The 15,900-nt window shown below is 32.9% G+C and overlaps 2 protein-coding genes across 3 annotated transcripts; both read left to right on the top strand.

The window, feature by feature from the left end:
- The first annotated feature begins 6,200 nt into the window (after positions 1–6,200).
- On the top strand, positions 6,201–8,234 carry LOC113693269 (uncharacterized). Its single transcript, XM_072053677.1, has 4 exons — positions 6,201–6,476; positions 6,696–6,876; positions 7,431–7,720; positions 7,836–8,234. The coding sequence occupies exons 1-4, from the start codon at positions 6,201–6,203 to the stop codon at positions 8,232–8,234; spliced, it is 1,146 nt and encodes a 381-aa protein (XP_071909778.1).
- Positions 8,235–13,189: 4,955 nt separating this feature from the next.
- Positions 13,190–15,537, top strand: LOC113691853 (uncharacterized). Of its 2 annotated transcripts, none has more exons than XM_027210180.2 (5): positions 13,190–13,440; positions 13,598–13,829; positions 13,934–14,006; positions 14,488–14,653; positions 15,157–15,537. In XM_027210180.2, exons 2-5 carry the CDS (start codon positions 13,664–13,666, stop codon positions 15,259–15,261), a joined length of 510 nt encoding a protein of 169 aa, XP_027065981.1. In that variant the 5' UTR covers positions 13,190–13,440; positions 13,598–13,663; the 3' UTR covers positions 15,262–15,537. The 2 variants fall into 2 exon arrangements, with proteins under 2 accessions (XP_027065981.1, XP_027065982.1); XM_027210181.2 differs by having other exon boundaries at positions 13,628–13,829.
- Positions 15,538–15,900: the final 363 nt, after the last annotated feature.

Raw genomic sequence — 15,900 nt, forward strand, 5'->3', positions numbered from 1 at the left:
GATGAGTAGAAACGGTAATATATGCCATTGGCAAATTCGCAAATTCTTGATTAGAAGGGTTTTAATTGTAGTGGAAAGGTCTGTGTGGTGTGAAATTTAACTTGAGGGCTAATAAGGATACCAACAGCAATTGGAAAGAGATCTTATGCATTGTTATCATGGAATTAGAAGTGTTTTAATGTAAGTGAAATTCTTGATTGGAAGAGTTTTAATTGCAATCTTGTCATGGAATTGGAAGAGTTTTAATTGTAGTGGGAAGGTGTGTGAGAAATATTAGTTGAAATAAGGTGTGTAAGGAGTGTTAGTTGGAGTTAACTTCTTGTTTGAGGGAAACGTGGGAGTGTAATGTACCCATAATGTTTTTTACGAAATAAATTAAATGTAAAATGATAGAAAAATAGAGTTGAGAGTGGGAAGGTTTGTGAAGGTTTGTTACTAAAAATTCCTTCTCAAATTTAAATAGATATAGATTATTTTAATGTACTTTTTGATCAAACAAATGGTTACTCAACATCTTTTCAAATTCAAATCCATCGACTGCAGCTGCGATTCTCAGTGATCATGGTAACTCTAAATTTATCCGCAATTTCAAATTCATGCTTAACGATTAATTTTTTTTAATGCGCTACATTATTATATTAACTTTCTGTATTACATAATGGTAGATGAATTACATAATGACTCACCAACTTCTGAATTTTCTATTACACCTACGTCATCATCTAATGGTCTCGATGATGATAAGTCCAAGTTTTCTCATGTATCTTGACTAAGTAATCAATTATTATTTATGCAATTCAATTTCTTTCAATTCATTTTTTGCATTTGACTTCCAAAAATTCATTATACATACAGGCTCATCCGAAGAATTTGTTCCTGCTACACAAGACATTATGCCTACTAACACAGTTGGAGTAGAACAAATAGGTAATCTACTAATACTTTTCTCATGTTACCATAATTAATATTTCTTGCTATATGTTCTTAGGCATACTAATATTATGTGCTTTATTTTCATACAATAACTTTACAATATGTCTTTCATACAGTGATAGTTTTAGGTATGTACCTTATTATACTTATTTTATTAATGAATTAGATCAAATAGGCCGAACGCGACGGCAACATCGAATCACAAGAAGATGGACATTTGGTCCAAGAACAGTAATCTGTCACAAATGTCAATCTCTAATATGGGTGGAAGAAAGAATTCAAGGTAGTACAAAATAAAATCCAAGATTGAATTTATATTGTTAAGATGGGAATGTTGTTTTACTGTTCTTGCCTCAAACTCCCTAAGTTTTACAACATATATTTACCACTTCAACATTGAAAGAGAAGATTCGATTGCTGAATGCACTATTCGGGTTTACATCCATGGGAGGCAAAATAGATCATTCTGTAGTCAATTCTGTCGGACCATATTCATTTCGAATTAGTGGAGAAAATTATCATCTAATCGGATCGCTTTTGCCACCTCTTGGAGAATTAAGTAGATTCATACAATTATACATTCATGATATTGACAATGAGTTGCAGAATCGTATGAATCTTCTGAATAGTCATGATGGCAATCCAATTGGGATTGATGCATCAATAATTGAAGGATTGCAAAATATGTTAGATGAAATAAATCCATATGTACAAGTTTTTCGAAGTGCAAGAGACATGCTTCGAAATCAAAATATTGTCAATATGCAAGTATAGATAATTAGTGCTCGAGGTGACAGACAATATATCCAACCAACTGCAAATGAAGTTGCTGCTTTGATTGTCGGTGAAGATACTGGTCATGTCACACACCGTGATATTGTGCTTGTCACTCGAGATGGAAATTTGAAAAGAATCAGTGAGACACATCCATCATATATGCCACTTCAATACCCTTTACTATTTTCATATGGAATAGACGGATGGCATTGTGCAATAAGATTTTCACCCTCTGCCGTTAGGAAGAGAGAATTTGTGTCGATGCGCGAATTCTATGCGTATCGTATATAATTTCGACAAAATGAAGGCCACAAACTTTTGAAAGGTGCCAAACTATTTCAACAATTCGTTGTTGATTGTTATGCAGCTATTGAACACTACAGATTAAATTTTATAAAAACCCATCAATCTATATTACATGCTGATATATATCAAGGTTTAGAAGATGTTGTACTTGCTGGAGGTACAGATGAATCAGTAGTTGGAAGGACAGGATGCGATGGCAATTTGTAGGACAATTGAAAATCCAGATCTTTTCATTACATTTACTTGCAATCCCAGTTGGCCAGAAATTAAACAAGAGTTGACAAGAATATCGGGACAGAAAGTTGAGGACAGACCAGATATTACGGTTCGATTTTTCGGATAAGACAAAAAAATTTGATGGATGTTTTAAAAAATACCCAATTATTTGGAAAAGGGCTTGCAGGTACAAATTTTACTTTATTTAAATTATTAATTTTTTTTCCAATCCCTATATTCTACTATACACTAAGATTACTTCCATAATGTGCAGACATCTCTGTCATTGAATTTCAAAAACGTGATTTACCACATACTCATATCACTCTAACATTAGCTCCGGATGATAAGCCCCTTACTCCAGAGCAAATTGATGATATCATTTGTGCTGAAATACCTGACAAAAATGCTGACACACTAGCTTATGATACGGTCATTAGGTGCATGTTACACGGACCCTGTGGTGATACTCATCCAAATGCTCCGTGTATGGTGAATGGAAAGTGCTCTAAACACTATCCAAAAAAATTTTGTAGTGAAACCACTATTGATGAAAATGAATTTGTATCATACAGACGTAGAGATGATTCAAATAAGAGGGTAACTATTAATGGTTTTACATTTGGCAACAGATGGGTTGTTTCTTATAATCGAGATTTGATTGTGATGTTTGATGGTCATATCAATGTGACCAAAGTTACACGTCCGGAAATCACTAAATATCTGTACAAGTACATGAGTAATGGGGGTTGGTAGAGTAAATGTTCAGATTGAGAATAACGTTGTACTTGCAAATGAAAGTTGTGATGACCCCACCTCCTCCTAGAGCGTACCCTAGGGTTTAGCGATTCGCCTGCCCAACTCTCGTCGGGACTCACTCACATTTAACTCAAGAAAAGAACTTACAACCATAGAAAAGAAATAAAACAACGATTTCAAACTTAACATATACATCAATACTCAAATCCAGTTACAAGACTTATACACACCCAAATATATCAAGGTGTTTACAATCCAGGTGCAACCAACTCTAGTCCAGCACTAGCGCGAGTACAATTGTAAAATCCAAAAAAACTAGACTACGCTAGCCTGTACAAGTCTCACACCTCGTTCGTATCCCTTATAAGGAAAACAAAACTAAAAGAATGAACTAAAAGCCAGTGAGGTTCCATACACATAATCGAGCAATTAAATCCAGGACATTAATCATTTAATAGAAAATAATCCAAAAAATATTTAACATACAAAATCAATAATAACCCACTCATTAAAAGGATATATGCTCACGTGGAGCCATTCGTTCATTCGTTCGCCAACCATTTTTCTTATTCCTCCAACATTAGAAAACATTTGCAAATGAAAACTCTTCCAATGTTTTTGACATTCATTCATTCATTCATTTCATTTCCCGCCACTAGCCAATTCACTGGATAGTCTCCACCAATCTTCGTAGTCATACTCGAGTATACCAAACATTATCTCAGGGTCACCAATCGTCCGACCGAGTCTGCTTCTGACTCGAGCCGACTGGCAACAAAGAGCAAGGGCCAATTCAACTAAAAGTCTTACATTCATGCACAAGTAGCATTTAATCATTGAAAATTTCACATTTATTTAGGTCGAGTACGATAAAGTACACACTCGCCTAACAAAAATTCATTTTAGCAATCATTGAAAATATTTAACATTTAATTAAACATTCACAATAATCCACATGGTCATTTGAAGCATAACCTACAAAAAACACTCACCAATTTAAGTAAAATAACGTCAAAAGTTTCCTTCCAGATTATGCCCTTAATCACCGACAAACCCTAAGAATGACCAATCCTAAATTGAAGTGAGCAAAGGTAATTCAAAGTTTTCGAAAGAAAACTAGCACTTTTCATCTTAGTTGATATCAAATCTTGGTCAAAATAATTGATATATTAATATTGAAATGCATTCAAGGATACATATGTAACTTAAGATCCAACTAACCCTAAACTCAAACCTTACATCTCACTAATATTTATAAAAGCAAGTAATAGAAATTTGGGCAGCATGCCCTTTGTATTTTGCCACTTTTCAGCCATTTATGAGTTCATTTTTTTCCTCAACTCAGCCCAAATTCATACATAAGCAATCTTAACACAATAACCCTTCAACTACGCTTAATGTCATCCAAATACAAGGCAATTCTAGCAATGCAACCATAAAAATCAAAGTTGGAAACCAGTTTTGAAGACGAATGGCTAAGTAGCAGGTTTGACATCTTCCGGCGTTTTAATCACATTTGAAGCTACACTTATCGGATTGGGGTAAATTTTATGGAGTTTCAAAGCTAAGACATAGACCTACATTTCCTATGAAGATATCGACACCCAGTTTGTGCATTTTCAGGGTTAAAATGTGCAATATCAGAGAAAACAGAAAGCTGCCTGTGAAATAGGGCTTTTGGCAGTCAGGGGTATTTTAGTTATTTCACATGATACAGTACTCAGATTGAGCTGAAAGTTTACAGGCCGATAGTTAACTCCATTCCCTACAACTTTTATGTTTTGATCTAAATCTGATTCGGCCTCTATCATGGACGAATATATAGGTCAAAAATAGGGCAAATTCATCATTAATATTGGAAATTTGATGTTTCAATGCTTAAAACTAACACCCATGCCTTTAATCATTACGCCAAGTCCCTATCCAAACTCATAAACATCATATACAAGATAAACAACTTTAATCACAATTGAAAATTACAAACTAGCTGAAAATTATAAGCTAATAAGTAAGACCATGAAATCTTCCATAAAATTCATCACTATCAAGTCATGCATTGCTTCAATTGCAAAATAAGAAAGAAAAAGAGAGGTTTCTAGTATAATACCTCAAAAATCCCAAAATAAGTTGTGATACAAGAACTTTCTTCCTCTCAAAAGTTGCACCAAGCTTACCTCCAAGCTTCCCCGTAGATTTATCGGAGTGGATTCAAGTTTTACTTTACTTTTCTCAAGAATCAAGCAAGCTATCAAGATGAAATTTTTGGAAGTTTTTCTCTCTTTTCTTTCCCTAGAATTTCAGCCAAGGTGAAGGAAATGGAGAAGAAATGAAGCCAAAAGAAAGATAAGAAGATAGGAAATTAATTTGGTCAAAATTGGTTGGATCCTTGATACTTGTCAAGCCAAGATTTCCTTTCTTTGTTTTTTTCTTTTCTTTCCTTTCCTTTGGTCAAAAATGGTGGCTTCTTTATAGGATATTTTAGGGGTAATTAGCTGAAATAAAAGAAAGGAAATTAAGATAATAAAGTAGTGTTCAAGTGGTGTACTCACTCGGTAGCAAACGGTGTACGTCGGTTCGAGCTGTTTTTCCTTAACTCGCACGTACTTGTGTTTTTACTTATGGTTCACTAATTTATTATTATCACTTCTAATCGCACACTTTTTCTTATTTAGTACACACAGTTCACCAAGTAATCACACGGTCAAAATACGCGAAAATCCTAATTTACGCTAACTATAAAACTTAAGGTACAACCCTTGATTCTATGATTTATTGTAACTATTGAGGGAGTAAATGAGTAGTAAAGATATTATAAAGTAATTTAATCAAAATAAAAGGATATTTTAAGAAAATAAGAAGAACTTTTCGAGTCCTCACAAAAGTGGTCATCGTCGTTACAGAAGCGCTGATGAGATTAAATAGTACTTAGATTGTCGATATTTATCGCCAATTGAGTCATGTTGGAAGATATTTGATTTCGAAATGCACAGACAGTATCCATTAGTGATTAGATTGCAGTATCATCTTCCTGATCATCAATTTGTGATATTTAACGATGATAATCATCTTTATGACGTTCTTGATCGTGATCACATACATGACACAATGTTGACGAAATGGTTTGAAATAAATCAAAGCGATGTTTCAGCTAGAAACTTGATGTTTGTGGAGTTTCCGAGTAAGTGAAATTGGAACCAAAATAAACGTCTATGGGAGTCCAGATTGCAAGGCTACCATATGCACATCCTCATTCTGGTGAGCGATACTATTTGAGAATGTTGCTGCATAAAATTCGTGATGGACGAAGTTTTGAACATTTGAGAACTATTGATGGAGTTGTGCATCCAACATTCAAAGCTGCATGTGCAACACTTGGTCTTTCAGATGATTATAATGAGTGGAATGAAGCTTTAGCTGAAGCATCTACATGGGCATCTGCCAAAAAATTACGAAACATGTATTGTACAATACTTATGCATTCTGAAGTAACTAACCCTTTTGATATATGGTAGCGTCACTGGAAAAGTATGACAGATGATTTGCAATATCAGATCAGAAGGGATATGGGAAACTCTCAAATATGCATTGATGATGATGAGTTACAAAATTTGGAATTAGTTGAACTCGAACTCATTTTGAATAAAAATGGTCAATCTTTATGAGATTTTTCACCAATGCCATTGCCGTCATTTGAAAATGCTCAGTTTTCCATGAATAGACTTATAAGAGAAGAGCTTGATTACGATTTTACATCAGAGCAACAATTATTTGATAATTTATATGCTAGTTTGAATGAGGATCAATTGAAAGCATATGATCTTATTATGGAATCATACACACATAATCACGGAGGACTATTTTTTGTGTATGGAAGTGGTGGGACAGGTAAAACTTATTTATGGAGAACATTTATTGCTCGAATTAGATCGCAGAGAAAAATTGTTCTTTCAGTTGCATCATCAGGCATTGCTGCAACACTCTTACCAGATGGAAGGACAGCGCATTCACATTTCAAAATTCCTATTAATTTGGATATGTCATCAAGTTGTTCAATCAATAAAAATTTTGACTTAGCCAAATTAATTAGAGAGACATCTTTGATAATTTGGGACGAAACTCCAATGACACATTGACATGGATTTGAAGCGGTGGATAGAACTTTCAAGGATATTTTAAAGTTGAGTGAAAATGATTCTGAGGATTGTATTTTCGGAGGAAAATTGGTTGTTTTGGGTGGTGATTTTCGACAAATATTACCGATTGTTTCTAATGGTAGAAGAAAAGCAACAGTATCAGCTACAATAAAAGATCAACGATTTGGGATCACTGTAGAGTACTGGATCTTAAAATAAATATGCAATTAATGAATTTACCTCTTCTTGAAAATATGCGCCAGCAATTGACAGATTTTGCAAATTAGTTGTTGTCTGTTGGTGAAGGAAAGGTTTCAGCAATTTTACTTGCTGAATTTGGGGAATCAAATTGGATTCGGATGCTGTCGCAATTTCTCATAAAAAATGACAGTCAATCTTTGATGCGGTTAATAGATTCTGTCTATCCAAATTTGAGAAATTCATACAAAAATAGCACTTACCTCAAGGAATGTGCTATTTTGGCTCCAAAAAATGGTGATGTTGACAAGTTGAATGATAAGATGCCATCAATACTTCTTAGTCAATCACGTGCCTATATGAGTGCTGATACTTTTTGCAATACTAAAGGTGACATTGTTGAAAATATGAATCTCTTGAAATGTTGCATTTTTTGAATTTTCCTAGACTTTCAAATCATTTTTTGGACTTAAAGAAGGAACTCCTATAATTTTTTTGAGAAATCTCAATCAGTCAGAAGGTCTTTGCAATGGAACACGACTTGTCGTTACTAGAATAGGGGATAAAGTTCTCAAGGCAAAAGTCATAACAGGATCTAATATTAGAGATTTAGTACTCATACCTCATATCTCTTTAACACCACAGAGTGCACGGACTCCTTTTCCAATTAAAAGGAGACAATTTCCTGTGAAAGTGGCATTTGCAATGACTATCAACAAAAGTCAGGGCCAAACATTGAAAAATGTTGGCGTTTACCTTCCTGAACCTGTGTTTGCACATGGTCAACTTTATGTTGCTCTGTCCCGTGCTACTTCGCCAGTTGGATTGAAAATACTCATTGTTAATAGAGATAATGATCCATGGAATTACACAAAAAATATTGTGTATCGTGAGATTTTTGACTCCCTTTGATAAATTGTGGACATCGCTTTGTTTAAAAAAATAGTATATTTACTTCATATTATATGTACTATATATGCTTCACACTTTGACATTTTTTTGTACTTCTTTGAATTTGTGTTACTTGCTGTCTCAACTACAGTGTTTAAATAATTAACCTTCATGCTATATTATAATAATTTACAGTATTCGATGTATACCTTTTCTCTATCTAGATCCTTGCGGATACTGATGGAATGTAAAGGTTAGATTGTTTCGATTAATAAATATGACCATATATGGAGTGCTTCAACGTTCGGGATGTATCAAGATACTTTTTGTAGATGATCAGGTAATAATTAAGAGCGTATGTTATTTATTATATTGAATATAGAATATTGAATATTTACTAATCTGTTGAAAACTATCATAAATTTGTCATGCAGGGACTTATAAGAGGCAGTAATATAATAAACATTTTCGCAGATCATCTCCATGAAGGCAAGGTATACTGGTTTCAAAAAATATATGTATATAATTTCGACAGATCTTAAATAACAGCTTGCACCGCATTAGTACCAATTATCGTTTGGAAACGATACGAAGATAGTGAATATTTTAGATGATTGTCGAACCATACCCCGTTTCAAGTTTAATCTGGTCAAACTAAGAGATACAGAACAGCACATGGACAATGATTTGCAATTGATAGGTATTTCATTCATAATTAACCATACTTCTATTTAAGTTGTATATTTGAACTGGTATTACTTATACTTTTTGATCTTTTGCAGATGTAATTGGTTTAATTGTATCTGTTGGTTCACACTATCAAACATCTATCAATGATAAAACTAAGTGTGACATACTTTTACTTGACAAAAGGTTAGTTAATAGATTCAATATCTTTGAAATATTTTATATTCTACAAATTTTGATTTATACTTACCAAAATTCTCTAAATGAAGTTTGACAGTAGTTCAGTTGACTTTATGTGATAAATTTGCAACTGATGATGGTGAACACTTGCATCAAACTATTACAAAAATGTTTTGCTAGCCTGTGGTATTTGTGTGAGAAATTATAAAGGTAATTCAATTTATTTTCACTTTATTTTATTTAATTTTTATAGTTTATCAATAAATATAGCACATTGTGCAGGACCGTCACTTTATACTATTCAAGCAAGCAAATTGTATGTGAATTGCTACTTGGACTTTGCTCAATACCTACATAATTGGTAAGTTTTACAAATACCAAAATATTAAATTATTAATAATATTTCATACCCTTACGAATATGTATTTGAAAAATTTGCAGGTTTGAGAATGATAAATGTGCTCAGAAATTAGTGCGTGGTTGCAGTCATGCAATTTTACAATGTCCCTAGCATTGTTGATATCAAATGCTAAGAGAATATGGATATCCAAATATGCAGTTATACCTACAGTACAATTCCTCTCAATTAATTAAGTAATGAACGAGTATCTACATGTAGTTTCGAATTAATGTAATCTATACATTCTTTGGATGGTTTTAGGTTAAATATTTTCGGATACTTGCTTACATTCAAAGTATCAACATAGACAATATGTTCCATGAGTTATGCAAAAATTGTGGACAATCATGTTAATCTCATTTTGCAAAATTGGTGTGTATCCATTGTAATGACGTAGTCGACACTATTATCAGGTAATTATTTTCATATATTTTAAATTTTAATATAATTTTTTGCATCATATATCACAATTTCTTCTGAACAGATACAATGTTAACATAGAAGTTAGAGATTCCAGTGGTAACCTATACCTTGCTCTTCAAGACAAGCATGCATGATTCATGTTTTGTTGTGATGCTTCTTATCTTAGAGATTTAAAAACAAAGGTATACATTATTTATATGTATATATTTTTATACAATATTATTTACAAACTGTCTAAAACAAAAGATAATTTTGAATTATGCATGCTTTTAATTGTCAGGAAAATGGAGGTGCATTGTTTGACCAACACATTAATTCATGCAAAAATCGTACATTCTCATTTATAGTACAAACTCCACAAAAATCAACAGAATTAATTAAACCCCCCCCCCAAATACTGGCATTCGTGCTCAGAGTTGATCGGTGTGAAGGATGTTAACACCTTCGTAGAAGATTATCAAATCAAAGGCAAAATGTTTGTAAGTATTTCATTTATTTATCAAATTAAATATTCAATTATATTTAATTGGACCCTTATGTCGCTCAATTTATGATATAGATTTCTATTTTTTTTCAAGATCCAACCTTCATCAAAGTGATAGTTTATAAATAATGGAGATGTTTTTATCATATATTGAACTATTGTTACAATATTTCATTTTTTTAAATATACTTTCATGTGCCCGTGATTATAATATTTTACTATTTTTAAATTCCTCCATAGATTGTAATTTTTTTCAAAAATGTAATCTGCTGTGCATAGCACGAGTATTTATACTAGTTTTTTAAAATGCTTAATGCCATCTACCAATTGTTAAGTCAAATGGGATGACTGTTACTTTTGAACCTCAAGAGGTATTGGTAGTTTGGTCAAAATGGAGAGGTAAATGTAATTAATTCAATACTTGATTTTGTGTTGTGCTATAGACAAAAATTTTTTGGTTTAAAATTATTTTTCTTTTTTTGTTGCCACTTTATATATATGAGTTTTCAGGCAATCATTATCCAATAGAGACATCCAACGATAGGGATGGCAATTTCTGGCACGACACGACAATACGACTGGAACATGATCCGTAATTAATAGGTTTTAGCACGAAATGAATTTTAATGGATCATTAGTGGGTCAGCTTGTTAGTGACACGAATGTAAGTGAGTTGGGTTTGGTCAACCAGCAGGTTGACACACTAACCCGATAAGGTGCTTATTTTATAATAATAATTAACACTATAGAAGCCATTTTGAGTATTTTGTAAAAACTAAGAACGATTAAACTTGGCTTGAACATTTCAATTAGATGTTTTAAAAACTCATATTTTGTATCTTCTCATTTATGGAAATATCCTACCATGTTTCTAAAAGGTTAATTGGATCTCACTTTCTAGAGAGTTTTTGGAGAAAAATTACTTTAATACTTCTTATAGGATGTTATATATGTGAGATAAAGGGTGATTGAAATATGTGTAGAAGGAATATTCACAAAATGTGGAGAAATTTTTCAAAAATAGCAATCCAAATAAGGTTGACTTTGTAACTTATATTATGCTTGGGAAGCTTCATCATCTATCATTTTTTTAATGTTTTGAAAACTTTAAATTTTATGTTGACTATGTATTTCAAAAAATTTACAGTGAGTTTTAACAATAGTAACATTAGTCGATTACATGATCAAATGGGTTAAAATAAGTGATTAAAATGCTAGAGTGCTTCTTGCATAGCTCAATAGGTTGATTTGGCAAAATAATGCATCACATCAAAACTATTTTAATCGTATAGAGTATTTAATAGGTTATGCGGGTTGGGTTGGATCAACCTGTTAACAAACAGGTCATGACACGACATGAAAGTCTAATTGGTTGGATTAGGGTTGAGATTTTCTAACATAAACACGATAACGATACGACACGATAAGTGTAGAGTATTTAACGAGTTACGCGAGTTCGTTTGAATCAACTCGTTAACAAATAGATCATGACATAGCACAAAATGAAAGTCTAATGGGTTGGGTTAGGGTTGAGATTTTTCTGAGATGAAAATGATAATGACAAAACACAATAAGTACACGACACGACCCATTGCCACCCTTACACCATGACACATAGCGAAAAAAGGCCCAAGTAGTTTATTAATTCTATTGTTTACTTAATTCAATTCATCCATTACTTGCAAATTAAAGACATATAATTTTATCTTTGGAATAATTTCGTAAACCTCTACGGAGGTTTCTAATAGAATCACTTGGCAGCAATTTTTAAATATCTCACTTGTCTCTCTTAATTTAAGTTTTTTGTAGCATTTGAAATCTATTTCAAAATATAATTTTAAAGAACTCATTTTGGGAGAGAGAATATAATTTTATTCTGAATTTACCCTTTTGTTATCTTACTTTTTAGTATAAAAACTTTTTTAAACCAAGGACTGTAGGGGAATAGACCAAAGTTTTCAGTACATGGGGATTAAAAAAAAGCCAAATAAAAAAGGAGTGCTACTCCTTAACATATATAATAATTTAAGAAACTTGAGTATATTAATGATAATTTAAAAACAAAATCCAAAAGCATGAAATTTTAATTCTAACAGGATAAAATATAGTGCGCTTTTAAAACACAAAATATTTCAAAGTGTATTTGAAGACTTTCCAAGTTACAAAAGTATTATTTTCTTTACTGTAAAGTGTATTGAGTTAATTTAAAGAGTTTTATAAATACTTCATATTTTCTAAGTTTTCTAATTTTTTTAATCCAAGTCAATAGCTTGCAAACTAGAATAATAAAAAAATGCTAAAAATTATATATAAACTTGTTTGTGATGTTTCCAAAAAAGATTATTTTCATTACTATAAAATTTTCAAGTTATTTTTACAAGTATTGTAAATTATCTATAATTTTAAATATCTTAATATTTATTGTTCGAACTCGTGACATAAAACAATATTAAGAGTCTTTCGAACCCATTACCGACTTTTTAATTTCAATTAAAGAATCATATTGACCAAGTTGATAAAAATTGAGAAATAAAATTAATGTGATATGACAATTAAGATTCCACAAGAAAAGGGTAATTATAGAATGAGATTATATTATCTATTCTAAAATGAGTTTTCTAATTATTATATTTTGATGTGGGTTGCACAAGTTAGAAAAAAAATTCCAAAATAAGGGAGGCGAGTGACATTTTTCAAAGTTTAAAGGTACCAAGTGATATGTTAGAAGCCTCAGGGGAGGTTTCTGCAATTATCCCCTTATGTCACCGTGCTTGACTTTGACCTATACCGTAGGCGTAGCCGTCTTCTCCCTCGAGTCAGCCTTTCATTCTTCTTTCCTCCTTCTCCTTTCCAAATTTCACCACCGCCCGCCGCCTTGCGTATGATATGAGAGCCTCCTTGTCTTCTTCGCCCTTTTATTTTTGTTCCTCCTTCTCTTGAACCTCTGCCACCCATCTACTGTTTGGTGAAGAGTCTGCAAAGAGAGCATTTTGGGTTGAAGATTGATTTGCTATTTCTGTCTTTCTGTGCAATTTCTCACAAATTGGACACGGGTAATTTTTTTTCTTTGAAAATCATGGTGAAAGCCTCCGTTACTCGGTAGACTTGGCCGCTCTTTTGAGTTCCGGAGTCGACTCAGTCCGAATAAAATGCGTCCACCAAATAACGGAGCAATACTTTTTCTCTGATTTTTTTCCCCTTTCATTGCAGAGTCTTATTCCTTTGGTGAATGTATTTCAGATATGGTTTCTGGGCTTAGGTGATTTTGGTGCGCATATGGGGACTCGAAATTTTTTATGGAACTCGGCTAAGAAGTTTTTCACCATTGGCCTCATAGGCCTTACGGTATCTGACCGGTATTTTAGCATTGTTCCTGTTCGAGGTTATTCAATGTCTCCTACTTTTAATCCCCAAATCAGCAGTTATACAGGATCCTTGACTGGTAACTTTCTTATCTTCTTTGTTGTCTTCTGAACAAGTATGCTAATGCACCAAGTTTTGCACTTATATGCTTAACTTTTAATGTTAATGATAAGTCTATTGTAGATGACCGTGTCCTTGTGGAGAAATTTTGCCTCGAAAAGTACAAGTTCTCATGTGGTGATGTGGTGGTCTTCTGGTAGGTTCCTTTTTGCTACTTCTGGATGAGAGAATTTCTCCCTCTTATTTCCTGCTGGTGTAAATATGTGCTTGAGCCACATGATTTTTGAGCTATGCTTAAGCTGATACATAAACTTAGAAAAGCAGTTTTACGTTGTGAATATGCACAAACTTGTTGAGTGACTTATAATGGTAATTGGTTAAAAGAATATTACTTTGAGGCTTAGTGGATAAACAAAACTATAGATGGAATGGAGAACATTGCATGGATACAAAGCATAATTTATTATAGATGATCTGTAGACCAAAAATTTCTTGGGACTCAATTTGCAGTTGAAAATCATGATTTGATGCCAAGCTTAGACTTGATAAATGAGTTGGCGGCCTAATTTTAGATGTTATGGTGCATTCTGTGTTTGCCTTTAAAAATTTAGCTTAGTGGAGTTAATCTCATGGAATGTTGTTGATAGTGATTTTTTTTAAATCATGGCTTTGTGCAGCTCTCCTAGTAATCATAGGGAAATGCATATAAAGAGAATAACTGCCCTACCTGGTGACTGGATCAGTACTCCTCACTCTTACGATGCTATTGTGGTCCCGAAAGGGCATTGCTGGGTTGAGGGAGACAATTCAGTGTTTAGTTTGGACTCAAGATCCTTTGGACCGGTATAGACATTCTTCACCGTACTTTTGAATTCAGTTTAAGGAGTATGTAGAGTACTAACAAGAAAAGAAAAAAAGATGCCCTCTTTGTGTTTATTCACCTATATTTATGTGTATTTCCACGGGATTTGCGTCTGTGTTTGTTAAATTGTTGATGGTTTGTTCGTAGCATTTAATTATCAATAATCATGCTCTTTTACAATTCAAAGTGCCTGCTTAGATTATGTCATGTCTGGAAATGCTGTTGTACTGGATGTTTTAGATCATTGAACGGACAAAAGTTAAATGCATGTAGTTACCCAAAAAAAGATGTTGAATGCATATGATAATACATGTTTGCTGACCACAGTAGGGCAACAAGTTGTGAAAACATTTTTAGTCCAAAATAAATGTTTGAGATTCCTGCTTTTGACATAAATGGTTATTGCTGGATTAAGTCTCTGTATGTCTGCATTTGTAGAAAAAGGCTTTGTTAGCTAATGAATTTCTTGATGGTTTACTTCCAGATTCCTTTGGGTTTGGTTCATGGAAGGGTCACACATATTGTCTGGCCTCCCCAAAGAGTTGGTAAAGTTGACAAAAGAATCCCTCAGGAGCATTTGCCTTTCTAATTTTTTTTTTGAGTTTGTCTTCTGTACGTTCTACCAATTTTTGCCTATGCTAAATTGATGAAGATATATTCTTCAGAAGTTAAGAGTTTAAGGTGGAGCAATATTATCTTAAACTCTTCAGGCCACAAATTATTGTTGGGTGGAGATTCTGCAATTTTGGCTCCTTTTTCTTAATGACATTTGTTGTTTCTTGTATAAGGCAATTTTCAACCATCCTGTTTGAGTTTTTTGTTTAAGGGTCAATATTTCTATTTATTTGGATTTGTTGGTGCAAAAGCAGTGTTTTTAGTCTATTTTCCAGCCATTTAAGTACAGTATTGACTATTTATATTCGTCATAAATAGATGATTAGAGTAAATTAAGGAAGGAAAAAAAGAATTATGCATGGTAAAGGGTATGGAGTGCAAAGATGGAGAGGTGTAAACATTTTGCAATTATGATTATTACGGCAGTGTGAATAGGTGCAGTTGTAGACATGGATAAGTGGATGTTTAGTCCAATTCTAAGATAACCATATTAATTATGACGGCGGGAATTTTTATTTTTATTTTTCTTTATATAAAGTTGACCAGTTTTACCATTTCTGATTAGGTAATCTATATAAAGAATAGGATGGCACCAGTAAAACTAGTCTTGTAT

The sequence above is a fragment of the Coffea arabica genome, chromosome 6c (genome assembly GCF_036785885.1).
Source record: "Coffea arabica cultivar ET-39 chromosome 6c, Coffea Arabica ET-39 HiFi, whole genome shotgun sequence".
Lineage (NCBI taxonomy): Eukaryota > Viridiplantae > Streptophyta > Magnoliopsida > Gentianales > Rubiaceae > Coffea > Coffea arabica.